Source organism: Nothobranchius furzeri, chromosome 11 (assembly GCF_043380555.1).
Source record: "Nothobranchius furzeri strain GRZ-AD chromosome 11, NfurGRZ-RIMD1, whole genome shotgun sequence".
Taxonomy (NCBI): Eukaryota; Metazoa; Chordata; class Actinopteri; order Cyprinodontiformes; family Nothobranchiidae; genus Nothobranchius; species Nothobranchius furzeri.
Window position 1 is genome coordinate 53,428,149 of NC_091751.1, and position 26,785 is coordinate 53,454,933.

At 42.0% G+C, this 26,785-nt stretch overlaps 2 protein-coding genes and 1 long non-coding RNA gene across 7 annotated transcripts in view; 2 read left to right on the forward strand and 1 right to left on the reverse strand.

The window, feature by feature from the left end:
* Window positions 1–26,785, forward strand: part of clcn2a (chloride channel, voltage-sensitive 2a) — a 67,851-nt gene continuing 41,066 nt past the window's right edge. For 2 of the 4 annotated variants that reach the window (XM_054740256.2, XM_070541679.1), the window contains exons 1-2: window positions 1–839; window positions 20,993–21,161. In XM_054740256.2, the coding sequence (XP_054596231.2) occupies window positions 789–839; window positions 20,993–21,161 (220 nt within the window). In that variant the 5' untranslated portion in view covers window positions 1–788. The remainder of the gene's footprint in view (window positions 840–20,992; window positions 21,162–26,785) is intronic. The other 2 variants (XM_070541677.1, XM_070541678.1) reach the window with 2 other exon arrangements.
* Window positions 6,735–8,836, forward strand: LOC139073134 (uncharacterized). Its single transcript, XR_011521906.1, has 3 exons — window positions 6,735–6,848; window positions 7,034–7,127; window positions 7,268–8,836. It is a non-coding gene; the product is annotated as an uncharacterized lncRNA (long non-coding RNA).
* On the reverse strand, window positions 18,339–20,591 carry LOC107383966 (zona pellucida sperm-binding protein 4). Of its 2 annotated transcripts, XM_015956918.3 has the most exons (8): window positions 20,300–20,591; window positions 20,037–20,224; window positions 19,814–19,911; window positions 19,262–19,419; window positions 19,000–19,192; window positions 18,763–18,910; window positions 18,615–18,690; window positions 18,339–18,479 (listed from the first exon to the last, which is right to left on the reverse strand). In XM_015956918.3, exons 1-8 carry the CDS (start codon window positions 20,574–20,576, stop codon window positions 18,358–18,360), a joined length of 1,260 nt encoding a protein of 419 aa, XP_015812404.3. In that variant the 5' UTR covers window positions 20,577–20,591; the 3' UTR covers window positions 18,339–18,357. The 2 variants fall into 2 exon arrangements, with proteins under 2 accessions (XP_015812404.3, XP_054596213.2); XM_054740238.2 differs by having other exon boundaries at window positions 19,000–19,419.

A 26,785-nucleotide genomic window follows, 5' to 3' on the forward strand; every position in this document is an offset into this window, starting at 1 on the left:
AGTCATCAGTACTATCCTGGTTCAGACAGTACAAGTACTTGTGCTGCTAAACCGTCACCTTCTTATGTTTAATTCATTTTCTCAAGAGTTTTGCTTTTGACAAAATCTGCTGTCAGACTTTGTATCTTTGACACATGCAATAAGATTTAGTGCAAGTAAATTTAAAAAAGTTAAAATTGGCTTTGAAAAAATAACCTTCTGGTGTTCTTGACAGAAAAGTGAGATGAAAAGCTCAAAATCCCCAAAAATTAAAGTCATATGATGACTCAAATCAGGAGATAAAATTAGCTCAGAACTGTCCTAGTCGCTGGTTTGACAGGTACAAAAACACCATCCGGTCCAGAAACAGAAACGAGAGAGCGATAGAGAGAGAGAGAGAGAGAGAGAGAGAGAGAGAGAGAGAGAGAGAGAGAGAGAGAGAGAGAGAGAGAGAGAGAGAGAGAGAGAGAGAGAGAGAGAGAGAGAGAGAGAGAGAGAGAGAGAGAGAGAGAGAGAGAGAGAGAGAGAGAGAGAGAGAGAGAGAGAGAGAGAGAGAGAGAGAGCAGCTGATTGAAAGTGAAGGGGGAGGCAGTGTTTCACCGTCAAAGTGCACCACCGCTGCTACTGGAGAAGCTCTGCAGCTGGTTGTACCTACCATCCTCTGGCACACACACTCTCACACGTGCACACACACACTGCACAGGCGATGGCAGCGAGCCGCGCCGAGTCCTCCACCACAGATTAATTAGCTGAAGCCCTGTGCTCCTCACACCCCTGGATTTTGATGTCCTAATGAGGAGATTGCGGGAATGGTGAAGGGCAAGGCAGAGGAGCGGACGCTCCAGTACCAGCAAACTTTGGTGAGTTCCAGATGATGCCAGAGACGCTCGCATTCACACGCGTTGGACATGTACGATAATTGGGGGGGGGGGGGGGGGTACAGCTGCTGCTGCTTTGTCCTGGAGAAAAACAGATCTCTGCTGATAATCTGTGAAATATCACTAATCAGATGTAAAATGCTTCAGAGCACCCCCCTACCTGCACACACACACACACACACACACACACACACACACACACACACACACACACACACACACACACACACACACACACACACACGCACACACACACACACACACACACATACACACACACACACACACACACACACACACACACACACACACACACACACACACACACACACACACACACACACGCACACACAGGAGCATCCCTCCCTCTCCTCTCTCACTCACCTCCATCCACAGGTGCTGCATCACTCTGCCACTTCCAGCTCTCATAATTAATTCGTATCAGTTTAGATCTCATCAAAGCATGTCGGATTCATTTCTCCATCTTCCAGGCCTACATGCATTGCTGCCTTTGATCACTTTATGCACGGCCTAATGGGTCATTATTAAGATGTTAATATCCCTAAAAATGTGAGATTAGTGTGCTTTAATGTATTTCTCTCACATCCTGTCTCTTAAATCTCCTCCTTACCCCCCACCATCATCCCCTCAGCCCTTCCTGTTTGCCAAAGTGGCCTCTATGAACTAAAAGTGGAGTGTTTCTGAATATTAATTGCTCCGTGCACTAGTTTTCCCCCTCTCTTGCGTCAGCTCTTGGCTGACAGTGATGCCTCGGAGCACTTTGTCCATATCCAGATAAAGAGACAGACAGGGAGTCAAACCTGTGGATTCATGCATCATCTCACACATGCTTATGAGTTCTGTGATTGCAGGTGTGATGTTGTTTCTTTGGACACATTGTGGGACTTCAGGTCCATTGGTCCATCTGTTTTTTGGGCAGCTGCATGGCCCCTCAGTAACTCAGAGGTGTTTTTCCTTGTCTTGCCCGTGTGAAAATCGATGTCAGGCTGTGTCTCAGTTTAAAGATCAATAGCAATGTAAAATGGCAGTCAAAGCCTCTGAAGATTGGGATGTGCTGTCTTACACCCCCCGTTCCCAATTCACTTGACCATGTTGCTCTGGCTTTGTCATTAACTCTATGCATGCCAGTCTGCTCTCTAAATATAGATGTTTTTCTGCAGTTGCATGATGGGACAGTGTGTGTGTGTGTGTGTGTGTGTGTGTGTGTGTGTGTGTGTGTGTGTGTGTGTGTGTGTGTGTGTGTGTGTGTGTGCGTGCGTGTGCTGAGTATATTCATCAAATACCTTTCCTCGAGTTTTGCGTCTGGGTTTTCCTCTCCTAAATCACTTCAAGAAAAACATCATCAAATGCATTTGACCAAAGCTTCTTGAATTTATTTCAGCATAAAACTGAATGTTGACAAAAAAATAATAATCATTTGTGTTTTATTGTTTGCCATCGGCAAGATTCAGAAGCTTTTGTTGTTAATCTTTCAGTCAGGATTTTGACAGCAGAGGGGAAAAAAAAGAAGTCACTGCATAAACCGAGTGGCTGACTTGGAGCATTCTGAGACAAAATACAGCTCTATCTGACAAAGTTCTCCACGAGGAAGAAGCACAGAAATGTCACATGTTTGTTTACAACTTGCACTTGAAAGATGCTGTTCCCTTTTATATGTTTAAAACAGGTTCGTCCTGCAGCGGTTTTCACTAAAACAAGACGACACAGATGGAGTTTTACAAACCGTTTCTGCTACAGAAACGACTTATTTGAAGGACAGTTAACTTGTAGATATATTTTTATAGAGTCAGCCATAAAAAAAATAAGAACCACAATAATTAAGAAAACAACCAAATTAAGGTGGTATCATTCTGTTTGGCACAAGGCTCAGTTGCTGTCACATCTCTTAGGTACTTTATTGCTGTACTGAAAAATGCAAAAAACAACAACAACAAAAAAAAAACAACAACAGGTCAGACGATGAAAAGCCCAAATACAAACAGTTGGTGTTGCCGTCCGTTCGTCCGAAGCTTTTGCACAAGCTTCTCTCAGAGATGTAGGAGGTCTGGATGTGTCATAGGATTTGCCTGAGTGCATGTGTTTTCTCTTTTCAGGAGCGTGGGCACAATTCGGTTGAGTAAATGTGTGTGTGTTCGAGAGAGTGGGAGGGTGTGTTCGGCACCTACACATCTTCACCTGCCCACCCACCCACACACACACATATTACATACACACTCACAAACTGGTCTGAGAGCAGACACCAGTGACGGCAGGCTTGTCCTGCAGCAGGCACCCTGATGGTTTAGCTGCTGCAGGGATCAAAGTCTAGATCCACCTAGTGGAAACCACTCCCCGCTCCCCTTGGCTCTGCAGAAATCTGTACAGTAAACATGTCGATGGTCTGATAAATGCATGCATGTGTGTTTTACTGCACTGACATTCAATGCAGAACCCTGCAATGATTCCAATCTCACTTCTTATAGGTTGGATAAATGCTCAAAAGCACATTACTGCAACATTTTTGTTGGTAAAATATACCCACAGGGATAAAAATAAAGTGCTTACAGATGCATCATGGTGGAAGCGATACAGACACTGCATATTCTAATATAAACAAACTGTTAATGCACATTAGGCAGAAATCAGACACAGGCTGTCTCCTGATCAGCTAGCACTCTGTTTCCTGACAAATGGACGCACCAGTGAGATCTCTGGTGTGTATTGTGTCACAGACCAGTTGGGCTGGCAAATATGAGCATGCTGTTTGCAGTTTACTTCTTTCTCCATGAAGGATTTCTGGATGAGCTGACGTTGTTGTGGCTCACGTCGCCACACACCGAAACTGGCAGGAGAAATGTATTTGTGATAAGGAAAACATAAATGTTTTAACAGGATTTAAATCACACGTGCTGTCTCTATTTTTAGGTTTCCTGTCCTTGTCTCCGTCGCAGACACACACACACACACACACACACACACAAACACACACACACACACACACACACAAATACACACACGTCTAAAAATGCTGCCTCGTGGAGAGGAGGAGGAGGTGTGTGGGGGGTGGGGGTGGATGGGGGTCTCATTTCTGGGAGTCAGCACTCTGTTCTTGCACACAGAGGTTGGCCTGAGTCCAGTTCGGATTCAGTCACTTCCCGATAGTCTTATTACCTGCACAGCCACAGCAGAGGCTTGAGGGAAAAAAATAAATCACCTGACGACACAACTTTGTTCATAGACTGATTATCCAAGGGCGTCTTTATTGAAGCATCACAAATGGACAAGCCAAAATTAAAGTGTGCAGAGGGGCACTAAAAATAACAACTTTACAAAAACTTTAAGGACAAATAGTCTGAACAGAAAAGTTGTAAGAAAAAAGGTTGTCCTGTTATAGAGTATACCGTAAATCCTCTAATACAGGCCCGGGCCTGCATTTGACGCAAGCTCATCAAGCTCCAGGCCTTTATTGGAAGGAGGGCCAGAATTAGAGGCAGGTCTCAATTTCTATTTGAGCAAAATGAACTAATGGTTCGCTGGAGTTTTTGACAATTAAAATTGCGCCCACATTTTCAAAGTTAAACACATTTCTTTTAATAACGGTAGTTTCTGCTTCAGCCCTCTCCCCCCTCCCCCTGCGCAGCGGCCGCAAACTCACTGATGCGCCTGCAGCCTCTCAGTGTTCCTGCTGCTTATTTAATTTTCTGTTCCTCACTTCTGATTACCTTCAATGGTGTCTGTTTGTTGCAACCACCAGGTACAAAAACCAACTTGTTTTTATTTGACTATTTTTCTGTCCTGTCTGTTTATTATCTTCCTGCATCTCCTCTCAATCCTAAGAGGCAGGAGGCTCAGGAGGCAGATCTACCGACCGCAAAAACAGCGGAGCGTTCCCTGCTTGGCGGCCGCATCAGTGATCGGTGCGTCGGAGGACAAGGTGATGTGCCCCGCTCCACAGCAGCGAAACACATCAGGCGCAAATAAAAGACAGAAAACATTAAAGGAAATGAACCGACATGAACGATTACGTGTCAGTACCGACGCTCACAGCGCGTTGCCCCCCTGAGCGCAGGAGCTTGTCACCTGCTGACAGCAGGCTGCTGTCTTTTCCGAGGGCTACATCTTGCCGGTCATTATCACGTGACAGCGACTAGTCGACGACAGGCATAAAAAGTCACTATAGTGAAGTCGACTAGTTCATACAACCCCTGCTACTGCTCCCCAGAGTGTTCTGCAGCATAATAAGCACGTTCTCTTTGAACTTGATATCAAATTTTCGCCTCCTCTTCGTCTCCGCACGGCTAAAGTTACCCTCGCGGTCTATCACTGGCAAATCAAAAGTGAGACGATGACACAACCGCCCCCTTACTTGCTTGTTACCACATTCCACCCGGCCACAATAAGAGACCGGCCATTATTCACCTCCGCCGACCCCGACACTGGCCAAAATTGGAGGCCCGGCCTTTAATTGAATACCGGCCTGTATTAGAGGATTTACGGTGTGTATGTATGTATGTATATATGTATATATATATATATATATATATATATATATATATATATATATATATATATATATATATATATGTATGTATATATATATATATATATATATATATATATATATATATATATATATATATATATATATATATATATATATATAATATTTTTATTTATTTATTTTTTGGGGGGTTCAAATCAAAAATAAGAAGAAAGAAACTGTAATGTGTCACAAAACAGAACTTAAATTCAGAATATTTCTGAGACAAAGGAAAAAGAAGGACATTCTCACACTCAAAGGTTTGGCGTGTGGGATGTTTAGCAGCACCAACTGCAGCCAGCTCAATACCTCCCACCTTCCCTTGAACTGTGGTGGCCATGAAAAGAGTTAAAGTGCTGCTTTAGAGCTGGTGTTGGTTTGTCCCTTCTAGGCCCCTGTAGTAACAAGACAGATGAAGGGCTCAAACAGAGGAACGTTGGAATGAAATTCTCAGTTTAACTAAGCTGATCTTATTTTCATTCAACTCTGCATCTAAGATGCTTTAATGAATGTGTAGAGTGTTGTTGAACAAAGTCTTCTAACATTTCTTGTGTATGAGATATATAGGATGTATTTCCAGGTGTGTGTGTGTGTGTGTGTGGAGAGTGAGATTCAGCAGCTTTATCTCCCAGGGAAATAGGCTGCTGAACTATCTGATTATTTTTCGAACGTTTCTTCTTCCAAGAGGGTTTTCTTATTGAATCTCTCCTTAACAAAGGACTTTATAATAGGGTTGGTCATTGAGCATCGATTGGAACCCGGGACGAATTTTCGTTTGCCCAGAATTGTTTAAATTTTTTAAATTCTGATTCCTAGATTTGATTCCAAATCTTCTTTGGTGTCTTGAATCTGTGATTGGTACAATGAAATCTCAAAGGGTTCTAGAGAGAAATGTGTTGGGCAGTGTCAGAAAGCTTGGTCTCAGTCTCAGGTCATGGGTCTTGCAACAGGACAATGACCAAACACACTGATAAACACACCCAAGAATGGCAGAGAAAAACTTTGGACTATTCTAAAGTGGCCTTCTATGAGCCCTGACCTCAATCCTATTGAGCATCTTAGGAAGGAGCTGAAACATGTCATCTGGAAAAGTCACTCTTCAAACCTGAGACAACTGGAGCAGTTTTCTCAGGAGGAGTGGGCCAAAATACCTGCTGACAGGTGCAGAAGTCTCATTGGCTGTGTCTCAATTCAGGGTCTGCATCCTACGTCGACCGGATTCGTCGGCCGGTTACGTCACAGCACCGCGACTAGGCCTGTCCCAATTCGAAGACTCCTTCAAATGCGGTCGACGAATGCGGCCTTCTTTTCGCCTAAATGAAGGATGGGTCCGGTGTATCCTTCAACAGGTAGCATTTCCCAAGATGCCTTGCGGGCCGGCCGGCAGAAATACTTAAAAACAATGGCGGACAGTGAAGCGGGAGCTGTCGGAGAGGATTGCGCATATAAATGTCAGTATAAACTTGAAAACTGTTAGGTTAAGGACATTTTTGTGATACATGAACGTTATTTTAGTTAGAAATGTTACAGTAAAAGTGCTTGTATTGCGGTCTCGGCTCGTATGTTCGGCCGCGCTCGGTGTCGTACTTCTCCCGCTATGTTTTCCCCCTGATTTTAATAGAAGTTTGTATTTTAGGAACAAAAGAGAAAACCAGGGAATTTATTAAGCTTAGGGCGGAGATGGACCACATGATCACCGGAGCAAAGTTTTCGGCGGCTGTGGCATGGAGGTACAATAACATCTCATATTTTAAATAACTCGTTTGAGTTTATTTTTTTCTGCGAAAACATGAAAGGAATAACCCGTTGTCCTCTTTTCTCTATCTTTTCTCTATCTGTTTTTTCTTACATGTTTGTAATGGACATCCAGGGGAAGGTGCCAGCGATGACCAGCTTCTGGAGCTGATCAGGGAGGACATGAGGCTGCAGAGGGCACAGGAGAGAAGGAAGAACTTTGACAGCTTTTTACTTTGCTAGAAAAAAAATGGTTAAGGAAGATTAAACATGTACATATAAAAGAAATATCTAAATAAAATCAGTTCTGCATTAAACTCTTGAATTTTATTTTTGTTTACAAATGAGAATTGTTTACTAGAGGGTATCCGCTGGGTCTTGAAAAGTCTTAAAAGGTGATAAATTGGTTTTGGTCAAATCAAGACCCTTAGAAAGTATTAAAAACTATTATCACATCTTTGCTCTGGCTCAGCTTGTCTAAAGTATTTTCTCTGAATTAGCTCTCCAACAGTCAAGGAAATGATTAACCCCCAAAGACCCACGGTTGTAATATTACAACATCAGATTTAAGTCTACAAGAATAAACCTTCCCCATTTTTTTCTTTTTAAAACCACATTTACATTGCTAATGGGTCCTATTGTTCAGTCCTGCAACACTATTGGCTGTTAAAATGTGTAAATAGGCCCATTTATCTGGCCTCCTAGAACAACATGTGAAAGGTTAAAAAAAGATTTTGCTGTTGTTTTCTAAATTTGGGTTTCTGGGGGTTACAAAGCTAAATAAAACGTCGAGCTCCATCGTTTAAAGTTCCTTCTCCCTTCTGCCCAGCGGTTCCACGGTTGCTAGGCGACGGAACGTTCGCCGAGGGAGTTCATGAAGGCTAGGCCTGTCCAAATTCACAGCCGTTAACATCCGGTCTACCCGGCCGACGGAGGACGCAGCCCACGTCGGCCGGGTGGGCTGGGTCCTTCGAAGGATGCAGACCCTGAATTGAGACACAGCCATTGACAGTCTCATTGCAGTGATTGCCTCAAAAGGTTGTGCAACAAAATGTTAAGTTAGGGGTACCATCTTCACAAACGGTGAGTATTTTTATCTGTTGTACTATTAGTTAACGTGTTAGAAACTGCTTAGTGTTGTTTTAAAACATCCCTGCCTGTGGAAAGAATTGGAATTAAGAATCACCAGGAACAGGAGTCTAAACGAGGAATTGGAATCGGAACCGGAATCGTTCAAATACAAATGCTGCCCAACTCTACTTTATAATTTATTGATTTAAACAAGACTGCTCCACCTCCTGAATCCCACTGCTGTTTGGGCTGAATTCAGCAGCACAGTTATGAAATCTTTGATATTTCCATAAAATCTAACTGCAAACAATGAATTTTTTTACCTTTGGTTCCTAAATGCAGAAGCTAAACAAACAGATTCTGTTAGAAAAACATTTGTGGTGAAAACGTGAACACACTGCACAGATTGTACTTTAAAAGTGTAGCCTATATTTCCTATCACAAAAAGATAAACGGCGACGTCAACGTCTTTTATTTTCCTGCACTTATTTTTGACATTTTAAACCTGTTGCAATCATAACCTCTGGGGATGACACACAGAACAACCTGCTCTCCGCTCAAGTGTTTTTCTGACTAGGTGTCGCTTTATCTGCTGGAAGCTTCCACCTCCCTGACATTATAACTCCCCCCTTCCAGCCTCTCCTCTGCTCCAGTGTTATTACCATGTGTTGAGGTGTGCTTTAGCTCATCCTGACTGCAACAGGATTCTGCATGTTTACTTCACTGCATGTGTGACACAGCTCTGACTCATAACCCTTTCTAAAAGCAGCCTCCGTTACCTATATCAATGCAAACGTAGATGGCGGGATGACTCAAGTTTGTTGCTTCCTTCTCTAATTTAATTTTTAGTCATGTCCCTGGAGGCGTTGGGGTTTTGATCAGCTTGAGTGTTTGTAGTCCTTCAGCTGTTACTCTGGTCTCATCAAAACACCACCAGCATGAGTTTCAGTGATCACACAGCCATGAACATAAACCGGTCCAAAGCATCCACTATAGTGGTGAGATCCATCAATTTTTACTCTCTTCAAAAGAAAATAAAAGACAGGAGATTCGTTTTACTCATGAATATTTATGAGTGGATGCAGCAGAAATTAAAGAATTAGATCTTCATTGTTTAACTGTCAAATATTTATTCTTGCTTAATAAACGGTTTTGTGATGTTGAGTTAGTGAACATTGAGAGCGTTTTAATTTTATCTGTTGTATAGAGTGCTTGTGTGAGTGTTAGTTGAGAACTGAGCCTCCAAACATTAGAAGATTAAAGCAAATAAACTTCCATTGCTGATTTATATTCAGAACACAGTTGTGACAGGTTATCTAGAAATCTGAAAACCTGGAAAGAAAGGACAGGTTGTCTATGATTTATCACAAAATCATAATAAAAAGAGGAAGTCAGTCATTACAGTGCTTTACAAATTGATTTGATTCCCGTTAAAGATTTCTTCGGTTTGTTTAATGTTTTTGTCACATTTCCATCAGATCACTGGTTTTCAACTGATTTCATTTATTGGGAGAAAACAAAACTATCCAAACCAGTTTGACGCTGTACAAAAGAGTAGCTGTCCCATTACATCCGGTGTAAAGGGAACCAACAGTAAGGCATGGTGGTGGTAGTGTGATGGTCAGGGGCTGCTTTGTTGCTTTAGGACCTGGACGACTTGCTTTAATTGATAAAATCATGAATTATGCTCTCTAAAGAAGAATACTTGACCTTTGACCTCCTCGGTGTACTGCCCCTACAGGTCAGAATAGACACTTAGGCCTTTTCGGTCTTGGGGTGGACCAGATGCGGGTGGGTCACTCATTTATGGGTGACACCTATGATTATGCATTTTTTTTGGGTGGGGGTATCTCCCCTCAAAAAATCACTCACTTTTTATGTTCCATTGCATTTGTGAGCTAAACATCGTGCCGCCTTCCTCTTCTTCAAGCTGTTTTGTGGTGGTTACCAAGCTACTTGTTGGAGCATTACTGCTGCCACCTGGTTTGGAGTGTGGACTCTAAGTAGTTTATGTCAACATGAAAAAATGCTAATTAATAGTAAAACAAATTTTTAAAAATTCTGTATTCCTCAAAACTCAATGGGGTGGCAAAGAAGATCCCAAGAGTGGCATGTGCCACCCCAGGCCACTCCCTGGACACGCCCCTGAAAAGTACACTGTCCGATTGAGAAAAGATCTTCAGTAAAGGCGGGAGGGTGTTCTTCCTCCTGGGAACAGGTAGTGCTGTTTTTTTGTAGGCAAATGATTGCTACACGGCACAAGCCTTCATGGTGCTTCGAAGCTGATGTGAACGAGACTGTAGGTTAACAAGGGTGCCGAATAGAAGCGCTTTTCGTTCCACGGCAATTCGCGGCCCATCGTCGTGCTTCCGCTTTTGATGTGATCCCTGTATTTAGGAGAACATTTTGAAAGATCTTTCCATCCGAAAAAGGTACAATTGATTATTTATCATAAAGAAACTGACAGTTATATTGCAGAAGCCATGCACAATTAGTTTTTTGCCACCTGTTTAACTACTCTGGAATTGATAAATAATTGGATCGATAGACCGAATCGACAATGCCATTGATATTGATTAAAAACGTACCAATTCCCACCCTTAGTACGAAGGTATTTCTGTGTCTTTAAAATTACTGATTAGAAATGAGCTGTAAAACTATAACAGGGACATTTTTAAATCAATTTAATTGATCTTGCATGTAAACGTGTTAGTCTGGCTAAAGGCAAACTGGTTCTAATCGAGCTAAAGCACACAGATAGTGTGGTGGTAATCCGAATATATTCTACAAGTAATTGAGTCAGCCGAACTAAACCGTTAAGACGCTCGGGTTACGGTAGTGACGAGATCTTGGAAGCGGTCCTCTGACAAGACCATCATCACAAAGCAACACGCGTAAGACCATAAAATAGGACAGTAGAGGACAGTACGTACCAAATAAGCTGTGCTGCAGCGTTGCTGTTGTACTTTCTATCAGCCATTGTGCATATCCTGTTTCAGTTCCGTCTGCTTCACTCCCGCCAGCCTCTGTTTACTGTTTGTGTTGCTATAAGCTAACCGGAAGAATGCTGAGATGTAAAGGGGCATTTCGCCACCTACTGTACTGGAGTGGAAAGAACTTTATGTGAGAGGTCAGCTTTCTAATATGCATGTAATCTAGGATAAAGACTCCCAGCTTCTTACAATAAGGTCGACCTGGATCGACTTACGTGTTGGTGAGTGCGCATGTAACCCCATTAAGTGTTAATGAATCCACAGTAAAATCGTCTCAGATGGCAACTTCCAAGCGTCAGGTTTAAAACCTGCATGTAAAATAACTCAGAGTGGTTGTTTTATTGGTATTTATGTAACACTTCAATGCAAAATTCATATCTTTCGGATCTTTTTCTACATTTTTACTCTTGAATGCACCTGTGTTTTAGGAAGAGAGGTTGTTGTAAAATCTGTGTTTTGATCTCAGTTCCTACACATTAAAGTGTATCTGGGCACTGAGCAGAGCTTGTTCGCTCAGCAGGGAAAAGGCAAAACAGAAGAGATACAGGAGAGTGTCAGTATTGGATTCACAATCAGGGAGGCAGAAAAAAATCAATGCAGATGAATTATAATATTGGTTCAGCATGACTGTTTAATCTGTACCAATGTGTTGCTGTAATAAGTCAGTGTTGTCCCCACAGGAACAAGCTTCAGAAGGTACCATTATATTCATTAGCAGTCACCAAATCCAGTCTCCTTGGACCACTATCCTGCAAGTAGAGGAAGTTCTATATAATAATTATATAAAATAACTTCTGGTCTGGAAGGATTAGGATTAGTACCTTCATCTAAAAATGACCATATCCAATCCTATACATATCTAGTGGAAGGTCTGCAGTTGGTAACGGGCAATTTTATTTATAACTGTTGTATTTTTATTAGGGGTGGGACTCAATGAAAAAAATTATGTAATTTGTAATAAATTACTCTTGATTAATCATATTTTAATCATTGAAGACAATTTTTAAATAAAAAATCATGTTAGTAAGGCACAGACGACATAAAGAAGATGTTAAAAGAAAATCACATTTCCTGTTTCTGTTCATTTCTCAAGCCCTCTATGTGAATTTGCCATTGCAGCTTTAATACAGATGGTGTTACAGCCAGACTTCAATTATCCATGTTTCTGGTAATAATATTCAGTCGGTCTCAAAAATGGAATTCCCCCCCCCCCCCCCCCCCCTTTTTTTTTCTGTATTATCCTTTCTGATTGAGCTTTTTAGCCAGACTTAGGGCAGCAGTAGCACAAGTGGTTAAGTGGGTTGTCCAGTAATCAGAAGGTTGCAGGTTCGATCCTGGCTCTGGACAGTGAATTCTGCTGTTGTGTTCTTGGGGAAGATACTTAACCCACCTTGCTTGCTGGTGGTGGTCGGAGGGACCAGTGACACCTGTGTTCAGCAACCTCGTCTCTGTCAGTGGGCCCCAGGGCAGCTTTGGCTACTTCGTAGCTCATCACCATGTGTGTGTGAATGGATAAATGATACCCTGTAGTGTAAAGCGCTTTGGTGTCCTCTGACTGAAAGGTGCTATACAAGTGCGTGTCATTTATCATATCACTTATTAACCCTACATAAAGGGAGTAAGGAGTGAGCGTAAGCATTGTTGGTTTTTGGACTTTTTATCCTTCATTTAATTAAAAATTAGCTGTAAATAATGCATCTCCCTGCTTCCTACACAGACGGGGAAGACCATCTAAACTATCACTATTCCATCACCCACAGTTCCCAGACCACATTCATTCTCTGCTATAATTTTTAATCACATTTTGTTTATCTCTTTTATTATTCCCACTCTTCAGATCCTATCCAGGTTACTTATGGATAATCAGACGTAGGCTTAATACACTGGTCTTCGAGAGGTTGCAGTTGCATTATTCTGTCTGAGAACGCTCGGTGACAGCTATTTAACAAGCTGATAATACTCTAAGCAGCTGTTAGACGTATTTGTGACAGCGCCTATTGTCTGCTCAGCTATGAATCACAATATGCTTCTCCTGTGTGAAAAACTGAAAGGCTAGTTAAAAAGCTGAAGGTGGAATCATGAGGACACATTCACAACTGTGGTTCTGCATTTCAATTTGACTATTTTCTAATGACATCACACTGTTACACAATAACACTAAAGCAATACTCAGTATGTGTTCAGTACTCATTCAATACCAGATTTACATAGCAAGTCCTTGTCTCTTACATTATGCTGCAGAGTGTTGGAACCCAAGTTTTTTCCTTTTTTTGTTTGTGGTTTTTGGTGGTCAAAGGTTCTAGACTACTGCCTATGTGTGCATACATGTACCTTTGTTATTAATTTTTTTTTCTTCAAATTATTCTCTTAAGTGTTGGTGGTACTGTAACAAGCGAATTTCCCCACTGTGGGATCAGTAAAGTCTATTCTACTCTACTCTACCTTCCTCTTTTGGACCTTATGGTGACCACTTAAGTGTGTCGACTTAGCTTTTTCTTTGTTTTTACATTTTCATTGCAGCCTTTAGCCAGGTTGACTGGTAAAATCTAATGATTTTGGATCCAGAAGATTAAAGATTTTAGAATAAAATGGTTCATTGGGTTCAAAGTGACTGAATGCCCTCGTTTTGTTTGTCTCACTCACTTACGTCACTCTAATCATTGCACAAACATTTACAATGCTGCACATGCACACTGTCTGCTCTGCATCCATCAGTTAAATTGTCAGCATTCCTGTAGTAAAATCTGTTTACACTCACTGCACTGGTATAAGTATGCATGTCCACACAGAAGCTGCTGTCATTTTACATCTCCTGGCCAATTCCTCTGAGAATTTTCCTGCTCAGCTTATAGATGAGGCTCCACTGCCTCCTGCTTTAATGCATTTCAGCAGCACAGGGGTTAAAAGTGGAGGGAGATCAGCATTAGACAGAACTTATACAGATGCTCTGCTTTCCCTCTGCACCTTCATGTTCATGCAAGCAGAGAGAGTTAGGCTGCAGGAGTCGTGATGCCCATCTCAATGAGATTTGAGGGAAACAAAGGAGGTGGTGGTGCACAGCGTTAAAGGAGACACGGCAAGTTGCCGCTACATAGATAGGAACATTGGACCTGATAAGTTCATGTGACTTAACGTTTGGAACACAGAAGCTAAAAATAAAAGAGTGCATCACACTTGTGTCATGAAAGGTGCAGACTCAAGGAAATGACTGCAACTTTCTATATTCAGATAGCACCAATAAGTGGGTGTTTCACACATTTACACTGAAATAAACTGAGTGTGAAAAATGTCTACAGCTTCAATAAGCAGATTCACTCAAGGGCTCATTAAGTTTAAGCCTGCTGTACTGCTTAATAGGGGTTGTATGAACTAGTTGACTTCACTGCTCTGTAGTGACTCTTTATGCCTGTCATTGACTAGTCGCTGTCACATGATAATGACAAGATGCAGTCCTCGGAAAAGACAGCAAGTGATGAGCCCCTGCGCGTCTGGATCGAGGCGGAGGCAACGCGCTGTGCCAGAGCGTCTGTACTGACACCCGCCATAAAACGGACATTTAACCAAATTGTGACCTTTTCCCTCTTGCAATTTAACCTTCCCCTCACCCCATCCTAATCTTAACCAGCTTGCGCATGCAAAGCTCTGATCGTTGACACGCTCCAGACATCTGCGTCCTGAGCATGGCCACAGTAACATTATCAAATCAGGTGTCACCCTCAAAAACAAATGTAATGCGATCGTTCATGTTGGCTCATTTCCTTTTATGCTTTCTGTCTTTTATTTTTGCCTGATGCACCCCGCTGCTGTGGAGCGGGGCGCATCATCTGTTCGCTCTCAGCTCGCACTCCGCTGTTTTTGCGGTCGGTGGATCTTTTAGAACTGCAGGTGAATATATATGAACCCAGGTAGCAGTTTCTCTTTAGGATTGAGAGGAGATGCAGGAAGATAATAAACAGAGACAGGACAGAAAAATAGTCAAATAAAAACAAGTTAGTTTTTGTACCTGGTGGTTGCAACAAACAGACACCATTGAAGGTAATCAGAAGTGAGGAACAGAAAATGAAATAATTATTTTAATGTTTAGAGCAGCAGGAACTCCGAGAGGTTGCAGGCGCATCAGTGAGTTTGCAGCCGCTGCGCAGGGGGAGGGGGGAGAGGGCTGAAGCAGGAACAGTATATATATGCAGAAACTACCGTTGTTAAAAGAGATGTGTTTAACTTTGAAAATGTGGGCGCAAATTTAATTGTCAAAAACTCCAGCGAACCAACCGACCCCCCCTTCAGGCTGGGACGTAATTTTGGGGGGGGACGGGTGGGACATGTCCCCCCCACTTTTTCAAAAGGCAGTTTTGGTCCCCTGCACTTTTTTCCGTCCAAAAACAATGTTACGCTCCATTAAATGGATTTGGTTGAGCACTAGGACCGAAACGGAAACCGGTTTACTATTAGACCCGCCCAAAAGCTAATCTATTGGCTCTGCTGATACTTGCTAACGTATTATTGGCTGTTGCTGCTGTCACTCAAGTTGGAAACAGTCAAAACGTGCTCACGTTGTTTTGCTAGTTTGGAGCCGCTAGGGAACACCGGTACTGAGTCACATCGTCAACTAGACGCTGTGTAATATCAGAGCTCAGCTCAGCTTCCATTACATAACATTTGAATAAGTGTTCATTTGTGAGTCTTTGGTAGTTAGGCACAGCCAGGAGGCAGCATGTCAAGAAAACGAAAAGTGGATATAAGAGACTTCTTTCAAAGTCAAAACGTAAGTTGGAACATGTGACACCCCTGCATTAAGCTCAGACTCACCTCCTCCTTCACAAACATACTCAAAACTAACTTTTACAAACTCATCTCCTCCACATAACTGACTCCTCAGACACAATTTATTCGTATTATTATAATTATTGTTTTATTATTATTACTATTATCATCATAATTATTATTACTAGTAGTAGTAGAAGTGTAACTTCAAAACTTTTATCATTTAACTTTATTGTAAACTTATCTATTGCAATGTATATTTTCACATTAAAAAGCTCTGAAAAATGAACAGTATCATCATCGTCAACAGATTTTTTTAAGCTTAATGTCAAAGATGTACACTTTTCATTAGATTTATCTTATTTTTTCCATTTATTTTTTGTGTGTTGAAATGCAACAACTGTTTAAACACTTTTAAGGGAAAAAACATATTTAATATGTTTTTATACACTCAAATGTTAGGGTGATGATCATGTGTAAAACATTAGTTCAGCATGTCCTCTAACACAGCAAATGAACAAACGGCCAGATCTCAGGAGGGACCGTTTATGTATAAATAATTTTTATACTTTTGACTAGGCCTGGGAATGTAACAAATTTTGCTGGACGATATTTTGTCCAACAAATTGTTGATGATAAACGATATTGTCAACATTATCTAGACCAAAATAACCACTAATATAATGTTAATATATCATAATAATGCAAGTACACCCTTTAAAATGCAACAAATAAACCTTCATTTAACATTGAAATGTCCAGAACCAGAACTTCTAAATGAATAAAAATAACAAACAAAAATTGAATAAAAAAGGAATCTCACTCCCTGTTAGAAAATGTTGCACCAAAAACAATAAAAAAGACCCAAAACAATAAATACAATGGCCTATCCATTGTCAACAGCCAAAACTGCACTTCAATAATGATAATAAATAAAAATAATAATAGAGTTGTACATTTTTTAACTTTGATATATATATATATATATATATGAGGATGGAAAAATTATTGAGATGGGCACGTGACGTGTCAAGGGGTATTTACATAACACCCCCCACCCCAAATCCGCACAAGCCTGCTGTGTCCCCCCCCACTTCTGAAATCAAAATTTCGTCCCTGCCTTCAGGTGTACGTAGTCATCAACGACTAGTCAACGTCGACTCGATTTTCATTGACTGTCGACTTTTAAAAAATTACGTCATGCAACCCCTACTGCTTAATGTAAAACTGCTTTTCCTGTTTAGGTTATGTTACCTTCTAAAACACAACCTGTAATCTCTTTGATCTTCACCGTGTTCAAAAATTCAAGAGCAAAACGATCACTTACCCTTACACCTTTAGTCTCAACTCAGGAGTCAGTATAGCCAGTTTTACACTTTATTGGTGTTTTGAAAGCAAATATCAGTTTACATTGCATGATTGTTCATGTTATTTTACAAATTTTTGAATGCATGTCAAATTTGGTGCTCTTGTGGGAGCAGATATCTTAAGACATTCAGCACACAAACCAGTGTAAATTACAGTCCATCCAGAAACCATGCCACATTATGGGTGTCACTCAGTTTAAGACTTTAGTGCTTCATAAAATTGTAAGATTTAGAACGTGTTCCTTTGGTCACAGGAAACCTTGAGTACCATTAAAGCAGAGAAGCAGCAGCAGGAACTTGAGATTCTTGTGCCCTCTCAAACCTCATCTTTGCCAAATGCAGACCAGAACCCATACAGCTTCCTTACTGCAAACACCAAAACATTGCTCATGAGTACACACGTAGCCGTTAAAGCCAACATGCGTTTTCCTACAGATTCGTCACATCGCCAAGTTCCATAGCTCCCAATTTAGATCTGACTCCAGTTATGCATATGCAATTGGACTGATTTTCCAGCCCAAGTAGCCGATCCTGATCGGCATTTGAGACTTAAGTTGCCACCTTTGTAAAAGTGGACGGCGCTATGCAAACTAGAATTTAATGCTTTAAATTTGTCCCATAAGTCTGGGAAGCAAAGCTGACCAAGAATGACACTAGCACCTTTTATGACTTTAGCATGTCATTTGTGCGTGATGTGATAATGCAACAGTTGCCCTGGGGCTTGAAAGAGGCTAAGGACAGATGTATCCTGTCCCTCCAGCCACCAGCAGGCAGGGTTTTGTCTTGATGTAATTTGCATGAGCCAGGGTCAAACCTTCCTTTTTAACCACCCACTCTTGAGTTAAAGCTGGCCATAGCATGTTAATATTTAAGCTTGCATTGTCAAGTTTACTCTATTGCATGGTCTTAGTTCATTTTAACTTCAAATTTTGCCCTTTATTGGATTTAGTTTAACACCACATCTGCAATTCAAAGCCAACCACAGCAACGCTGGTTAACAAAAACCAAAACCAAGTTATGACCTTTAAATAGTTTTATTTAAAAAGTTTTGTGGCTGCAAGTGTTAACATTTCATCAGGTTCATTTGTTAGGATCACTTCCCCACTTGAGACCAAGGATGTTTGGGTTGAGGGATCCCTCATAGCCGCTGCTCGTCCTGCAGAAATCATACAATGAGTGGTTAGAAATAACTTATGAACTGACAAATGCTGCATTCTGTGGAAGGCAATACTGCACCAAGTCAATTCACAGAACAGATCTTTCAAAGCCAGCCAATGGTATATTTACTCACGTTGCCTGTGGCAGGATTGTTCACAGGAGTTTGTGCTGCTTGGGTAGCAGACAACTGTAGAACAGTGGATAAACACCTGGAAATATTACGTAGATGCATCAAGATTCTGTAATATTAATACGTTTTTTCCCTTTAAGACTTCATGTACCGTGTCTTTCTGAGGAGACAGAGAATCTGGAGCAACAAACGTGAACATTCTGCTGATGAATCGTTTATAGTGAGTTGGAAACTCAAGACCAGAAGAGGCATCCACAGGAATCATCGTAGTCAGGTATCGGTCATCCCAGTAAGGACACCTGCAGTCAGAAGGATACAGTTGAATAATTACTGAGTTGAGTTTTAAGATTCATTGAGTTGAGGTTTAGTTAGAGCTAGTTCAAGATACCCATCAACCAGCAGGTCCCACTGTGGCAAGCTGTCAGGGCTTGGGGTTGAGGTGGCCCAGCAGTGCTCCAGGTTCAGGATGATGTTTGGGTCAGACCTCTCCAGGAGACGAACTTCAACATAGATTGGTTCCCGCAGAACTTTAGTGATTGGGTAGTCTGCTGCATTGTAGAAGGAGCTGTATCCTGCCACGTCTGAGAAACATTCAAATATTAAAATCCAAATATAAGGGAGAGGGGAATTAAGAAATTGTTTAAACCCACCTTCCACACATGCCTTGGAGTGGCACTGCCCATTACCAAGTCGGAGCTCAACTCTCAGGAGCCCTGCAGCCGCCACTGGCAGGGGTGGAGGAACAGGGATGACCTCCAAAACAAGAGCCTCCACATTTGTGCCAGAGTATCTACACTGGAACAGCAGCCTGTTGGCACAGCAGCACTTAGTATACCAATTTGATGTTGCTACTGAATTTATGTCATTAGGCTGATAGGGAGGGAGGGTGCCAGTCAATAAATCTCAGGATTTTTGCAAAATGGGGAAGCACTCCATTAAATACCAGTTGTCATGAGTTACATCCGGTCTTAAGTTGACCCATCCGGTCTTAAGTTGACCGCATGAATCCACACACATGGTCCAAAATTACACTTACAGCTTTGAGATTTAAAAAAAATCCAGTGAATTGAATGCCTCAAGTTTAACTTCTCAAAACTTTAGATTGTTTTAGTCTTAGAATCAGGACGTTTCTAAGGAAGCAGCCACATTGTTAGCCAATTCAGCAGATTTTGTTAATACATGCACTCTGGTGTTAGACTTACTCAAAGTGGCTGTCCCTAGTGATGGATCCTCTTGGTCCAAGGCCTACTTCATATGAAGACGACATGTGGTTCTCATACACAACATAACCCTCAGCATCCTGAGGAAATAAGCCATTTTAGGTTAACAGATATTAAATTTTAACATCCAACATCCAAGTTTTAAACATAAGGTTGTACTAGTAGTCCAGAAAAGCAGATTACTGCAATGTCAGGCATCACCCACCTTGAGAATAGTGCCACATGCTGTCACAGGGAACTGGAAGATCACAAAGGCTGAAGTACCATCAACTGGGCCACAGACTTCATGATCTGCATCAATCAAGCTGATGGAGTCCACATCAATGGGTGGCAGAGTGGAATCTCTAGCTACAACCACCACGAACTGGCCATCCCTGGTACACTGCACAGTCACTGAAAAAGACAAAGTTCTGTAAAACTACTGAACTTTCGAGACAAAGTGGTCCTGTAAGGTTGAAAAATAGTTACCAGTTTTCCCATAGTAACACTGGTGCCCATCAAAACAGCAGCTGATGGCTTCACAGTGTTCAGCTGTGATGTCCGGACTCCCACAGCGGACCTTCTGAGCCTCTTCCACATCACATTTATCAAAAGGAGCTTCAGGCAGAGGAACCGTTGACTGTTGCTGAGGCTGCATCCAATACTTCTGAGCAGAAACTCCACAAATCAGGACAACACCAAGAAGACACTTGATAAGCTCCATTATGGCTCGAGGACACTGCTCCCTAAACAGAGCTGGAGACATAACATGAGTTGTTCAGGGTCCTCTTTTAAGCAGCAGTTAGCGATGAGCCCCGCCTCTCATTATCAGGAGTCAATTGTCTGGCAGCCCTGCAGACTTAACCAGCTGGGATCTGACAGGTGGAGCTCGTTGTTCATCAGTCTGAGAGGGGAGGGGGGAAATAATCACCACTAAACTCAAAGAAAAGCTCAACAGATTCCTAAAAAATCTAAAGATGAGCTTGGGAATTGCACGAAGCATTTAGATGCATTTATCTGACACCTGCTCCTCTTTAGCCTGACTTTAGACCTGAGAGTGTTTATACAAGCCAGATGTCTCACTGTGTGATGTCAGTATTTAAGTGAAAACCACGCTGAATCGCACTGCCTCCCATTTCTATCATCTACTTGTTTCTGATCTTCTTTCTTTTCTATGCACAGATGTATGGACGCTACACCCAGGAGCTGGGTGTGTATGCCAAGGAGGAGGCAGCGCGCCTACGAGATGGAGGTTTGCGAGATGGAGCCGGACTGCGGCGGAACACCAGCGTTCGAAGTCGAGCTGCGGACCTGCTGGAGTATGAGAAGGATCCCTGTGCTAAGTGCCAGAGTAAGTCAGAAAAAAGGTGAGCCAGTGGTGCGCAGATGTGAGCTGAAGGTCAGCGCACTGACGTCTTTGGATGTGTGTTTGAAGCAGCCCTTTGTAGCAGGCTGCAGTGCTCCAGCAGACACTTGTGTGTGGGCACGCTCTCCTTAAAGTACATCAGAGGAGCTACCTGACATGAGGGAGCTGGAGAGGACGTGAACAAGATTAAATGTGACTGATCTGAGCAACAACCTCCAGTTAACAAGGGCTGCCTCTGTGTCTGCACCCTCTGCTGGTCACCAGTGGGCCACAGCTTGTTTGTCGGTGGGGAGATGTTTGCTTCGGTGCGTGTGTGTGTGTGTGTGTGTGTGTGTGTGTGTGTGTGTGTGTGTGTGTGTGTGTGTGTGTGTGTGTGTGTGTGTTGAACTCTGGTCTGAGCTGTCAGATTATTTCATGTCTAGTGTTCCCTGATGACTGCAGATAGGGGTGTGGCACAACCAGCACTTCACACTGATGGATCCAACAATAATAGACTGACGGACTGCATGAGGGTGAAGAACCAGGATGTTGCTTTTTTATTATTAAACTATAAATTAAAAAAATAGAAGCACACTGCAGTTTTCTGTTTTTTTGGGAATGTCAGCTCCACAGATGAAGTCCCACTCATCTGCCTTGTACTGATTTGATGGATAATCCTGCAGGTGGGAAGCCTAAAGCTTGACTGAATACCTCTGATCTTCCTTCTGAGAGAGGAAAATGTGTGTAAAGGATTTTATGTGGATCAGCTGAACACTCATTTACTGAGAGATGGAACATAATGTCTATAAAAATGAATTTAGCTTAAATGTATAACTGTGCAACAGAGAAAGTTTATTTTATTAAATACATTGCATGGATGGTTTAAATGGAGTTACAGTCTTTCAAGCTAAAGAAAACAATACATTAAATGGACCAATAAAAGGTTGTTAGTAAGCTTTGTGTCCAAACAGAAAGAAAATAACAATGGAGCTTAAATTCCACATTCATTAAAAAAATTGTTAAAATAAATACCATTTACTTAAATGTTATTTGAATTTTTTTAATATTGTTTTTGAACTATACCAAATTTCTAAGTTTCACTAACATCTAAAGCTGAAATGCATTTATCACCCGTCCATTTTTGTCCGCTTCTCCAGGTTCGGGTTGCGGGGCAGCAGCCTAAGCCGTGAGGCCCAGAATTTCCTCTCCCCAGCCACTTGGGCCAGCTTCTCCAGGGGAACCCCTAAGGTGTTCCCTGGTCAGATGAGGGACATAGTCCCTCCAGTGTGTCCTGGGTCTTCCTTTAGATCTCCTCTCAGTTGAACGCGCCCAGAAAACATAACCAGGAAGGCGTCCAGGAGGCATTCTATCTAGATGCCCGAGCCACCTCAACTGGCTCCTCTCAATGTGGAGGAGCAGCGAGTCTACTCCGAGCCCCTCCCGGATGACTGAGCTTCTCACCCTGTTTCTAAGGGAGAACCAAGACTCGCTGCGGAGAAAACTCATTTTGGCCGCTTGTATCCACAATCTCGTTCTCTCGGTCACTACCCAAAGCACGTGACCATAGATGAGGGTAGGAAGGTAGATCGACCGGTAAATCGAGAGCTTAGCCTTTTGGCTAAGTTCTTTCTTCACCACAACAGACCGGCAGTGATGTGTGCGGAGTGCAACTCTCACTGGGAATTTATTATATCAATGTCCCTCTCCAGCTTTTCCTCACTCGTGAACAAGATCGCAAGATAGTTTAACTCCACCACTAGGGGCAGGACCTCATCCCTGACCCAGAGAAGGCATTCTACTCCTTTCCGACTCAAGACCATGGACTTGAATTTAGAGGAGCTGATTCTCCTCCCAGCTGCTTCTCTCTCTGCTGTGAACCGATCCAACGAAAGCTGGAGATCACGTTCTGATGAAGTCAACAGGACCACATCATCTGCAAAAAGTAGAGACCTGATCATTAGGCCACCAAAACAGATCCCCTCAACGTCTTGGCTACACCTAAAAATCTTGTCCATAAAAGTTATGAACTGAATTCTATTCAATTCAAGTTTATTTATATAGCACCAAATCACGACAAGCGTCATCTCAAAGCACTTCACATAATAAACATTACAATACAGGTCAATTCATTAATCCAATCAGAAAAAAGTTTCGTATATAAGGAACCCAGCAAATTGCATCAAGTCACTGACTAGTGACAGTGACTTTACAGCAACCCTCATACTAAGCAAACATGCAGCGACAGTGGAGAGGAAAACTCCCTTTTAACAGGAAGAAACCTCCAGAGGATCCTGGCTCAGTATAAGTAGCCATCCACCACGACTCACTGGGGATCAAGAAGACAGAGCAGACACACACACACACACACACACACACACACACACACACACACACACACACACACACACACACACACACACACACACACACACACACACACACACACAAACACCAAGTAGTGTTTCTATGGTTACATTGTGATTTCTTAGTAAATATTCTATTTGGTGAGAGATAAACGTTATTGTATTTATCCTAGTGAATCTATAATTAAACGGGTAAACTAGTAGTAGCACATTCAATGTCAAGGAAAGTAAAGAGTTATTATCAGGAGAGGGAGAATGGTTAAATGGTCAGCAACAGTGTTCAAGACGATGGCCCCCTCCATGAGGCTACCACAGCTCAGTAGAACATCAGTGTAGCTTCCTCTGGGGGGGGGGGGGGGGGGGGGGGGGGAACACTTAGAGAAAAAATAAAGTAACAGCTGAAATTGCAGGAAATAATACAGTTAAAGAGCAGATTGTAGAAGAAAATAGTAGAGTGTGGAAAGTGGTCAGTGTGTCCTCCAGCAGTCTAAGACTATAGCAGCATAACTACAGAGATAACTCTGGATAACCTAGCCTTTCAGATGGAGGCATGTTGGAGGCAGGGCAAGGGAGAGTCGTCTTTACCGACTGTACACTTCACCTCCCTCTATTCCCCCACTTGTCCAGATCCAGGCTAACATCAGATTTTAACCATAGGCCCAATCAAATAAAAATGTTTTAAGCCTATTCTTAAAAGTAGACAAGGTGTCTGCCTCACGGACTAAAGCTGGGAGTTGGTTCCACAAGAGAGGACCCTGATAACTAAAAGATCTGCCTCCCATCCGATTTTTAGATGTTCTGGGAACCACCAGTAAACCTGCAGTCCGAGAGCGAAGTGCTCAGTTAGAAACATATGGAACAATCAGGTCACTGATGTATGATGGAGCTTGATTATTAAGAGCTTTATATGTGAGAAGGAGGATCTTAAAATCTATTCTGAATTCAACAGGCAGCCAATGTAGGGAAGCTAAGACAGGAGAGATATGATCTCTCTTTTTAATTCTCAGCAGAACTCAAGCAGCAGCATTTTGGACAAGCTGAAGACTTTTAACTACATTCTGTAGATTTCCTGAGAGTAATGAATTACAGTAATCCCGTCTTGATGTAATAAATGCATGAACTAGGTTTTCAGCATCAGTCCTGGTAAGGATGCATCTAATCTTAGCAATATTCCGAAGGTGGAAAAAGGAAATCCTACAAACCTGTTTAACGTGGGATTTGAATGACATGTACTGGTCAAAGATAATACCAAGGTTCCTTACTTTGTTCTCGGAGATTACTGTAATGCCATTCAGGTCAGGTGATTGACTAAGCAATTTCCTTTTCTGAATTTCAGGTCCAAAGATGAGAACTTCAGTCTTGTCATCATTTAAAAGCAAAAAGTTTTGAGTCATCCAATTTTTTACGTCTTCAAGACAAGCCTGTCATCTAACTAACTGATTAGGTTCATCAGGGTTAATGGATAGATAAACTGAGGTCTAGTCCACACGTAGCCTGGTTTTTTGAAAAACGAATATCCGCCCCTCCAAAAACTTGCATCCACACCACCTCGTTTAAAAAAAAAACTCTGTCCACACATACCTGGATAAATACGTCGTTAAGGACATGCCAGACCTGTAGGTGGCAGTACTTCCCCGTTCTTAACCTCGTCCTTCGTCTGTGGTCTTCCGCAAGGAGCAGTAATTCTGCTTGCAAAAACAAACAAGCAAAAAGCACTTGGACAATTGATAAAGCGAGCGCAGCTCTGAGGGCATCCATGCTGTCGGCTAGTGTAAACACAGGTCGCACACGTGATGTCAGCATTTTTTTGTCACGGAAAGTGACGTTGCGGACCTTATAACTCTGGTTTTGTCTGTCCACACGCAAACACCCAAAATGGAGAAAACGCAGATCTTCACTTTGGCCGGAGTTTTTGAAAAGCTCCGTTTTCGTGTGAAAAAACTCAGTTTTCGTGTGGATTACAGGCCAAAACGTAGAAAAATATCTACGTTTTGGCAGATCCCCAGCTACGTGTGGACAGGGCCTGAGTGTTGTGGATAGGCGTTGCCTTGGGTCACGTGGTGTCGGTAATAGTAATAGTGATTGCTATCACTTGTTCAGGCGAGGGAATGGGAGAGTGAGTGGGTGATGGGGAAGTCGACTTTTTTGCTGACCGCTCAAGCTTAGAATGTTTCTTTTATTTATCACTGTTTTCAACGGATTTTAAGGCTTTGATAACAAATAAAGGAGTTTTTTAACCTGGAACTTTGACTTACTGTACGAGTGGAACAGCGGGCGTGTCAACATTATTCCCCTATTCAGCTGCTCAGCGACTCAAAGGCTTGACAGTCGCCAACAATGAGTATTGTCAGCATAACGGTAGAAGTTTATCCCATGCTGTCTAACAATTTTAACAACTTGGAGCATATATATAGTAAAAATAATTGGTCCAAGCACTGACCCCTGTGGTACTCCACAAGTAACCCTGAAGTATGAAGAAGATTTGTCATGTACATTTACAAAATGATATCTGGCAGGTAGGATTTAAACCAGACTAGCGCTGTTCCTTTGACCCCTTCAAGCCTTTCTAAAAAACATTGTGATCAACTGTGTCAAAAGCAGCACTGAGATCTAACAAGACAAGAACAGACACAAGATTCTTTTCTGAGGCCATGAGAATATCATTTGTAACTTTCACTATTTGCATTTTCAGTGCTGTGATACTCTAAAACCAGACTGAAGTTCCTCAAACAGATCATTAGTGTTTAAATGCTCACATACTTGGATGGCCACTATTTTCTCAAGGACTTTGGATAAAAATGGAAGGTTAGATATTGGTCTATAATTCATTGGGTCACCTGGATCCAGAGAAGGCTTCTCAAGTAAATGTTTGATTACAGCAACCTTAAAATCCTGTGGTACGTATCCATTTACTAAGAATAGATTGATTATATCTAGAATGGGGGCAGTAACCAAAGGAAATGCATCTTTAAATAATTTGGTTGGAATTGGATCTAAAATGCAAGTTGAAGGTTTAGATGAAGCTAATATTTTTGATAACTCTGAAAGCTCAACAGGATCAAAACGGTTCAAACACAGATGATGTTCTACAGTTACCTCAGATGCTGCCTCACTTCCTGAGGAAGAAGAAATCGCATTAGGGAGGATGCTAATGATTTTGTTTCTAATAGAATTAATTTTACTTGTGAAAAATCCCATAAAGTCGTTGCTGCTGAGGGCTAAGGGAATAGATGGTTCAGAGCTATGATTCTGTGGAAGTTTGGCAAC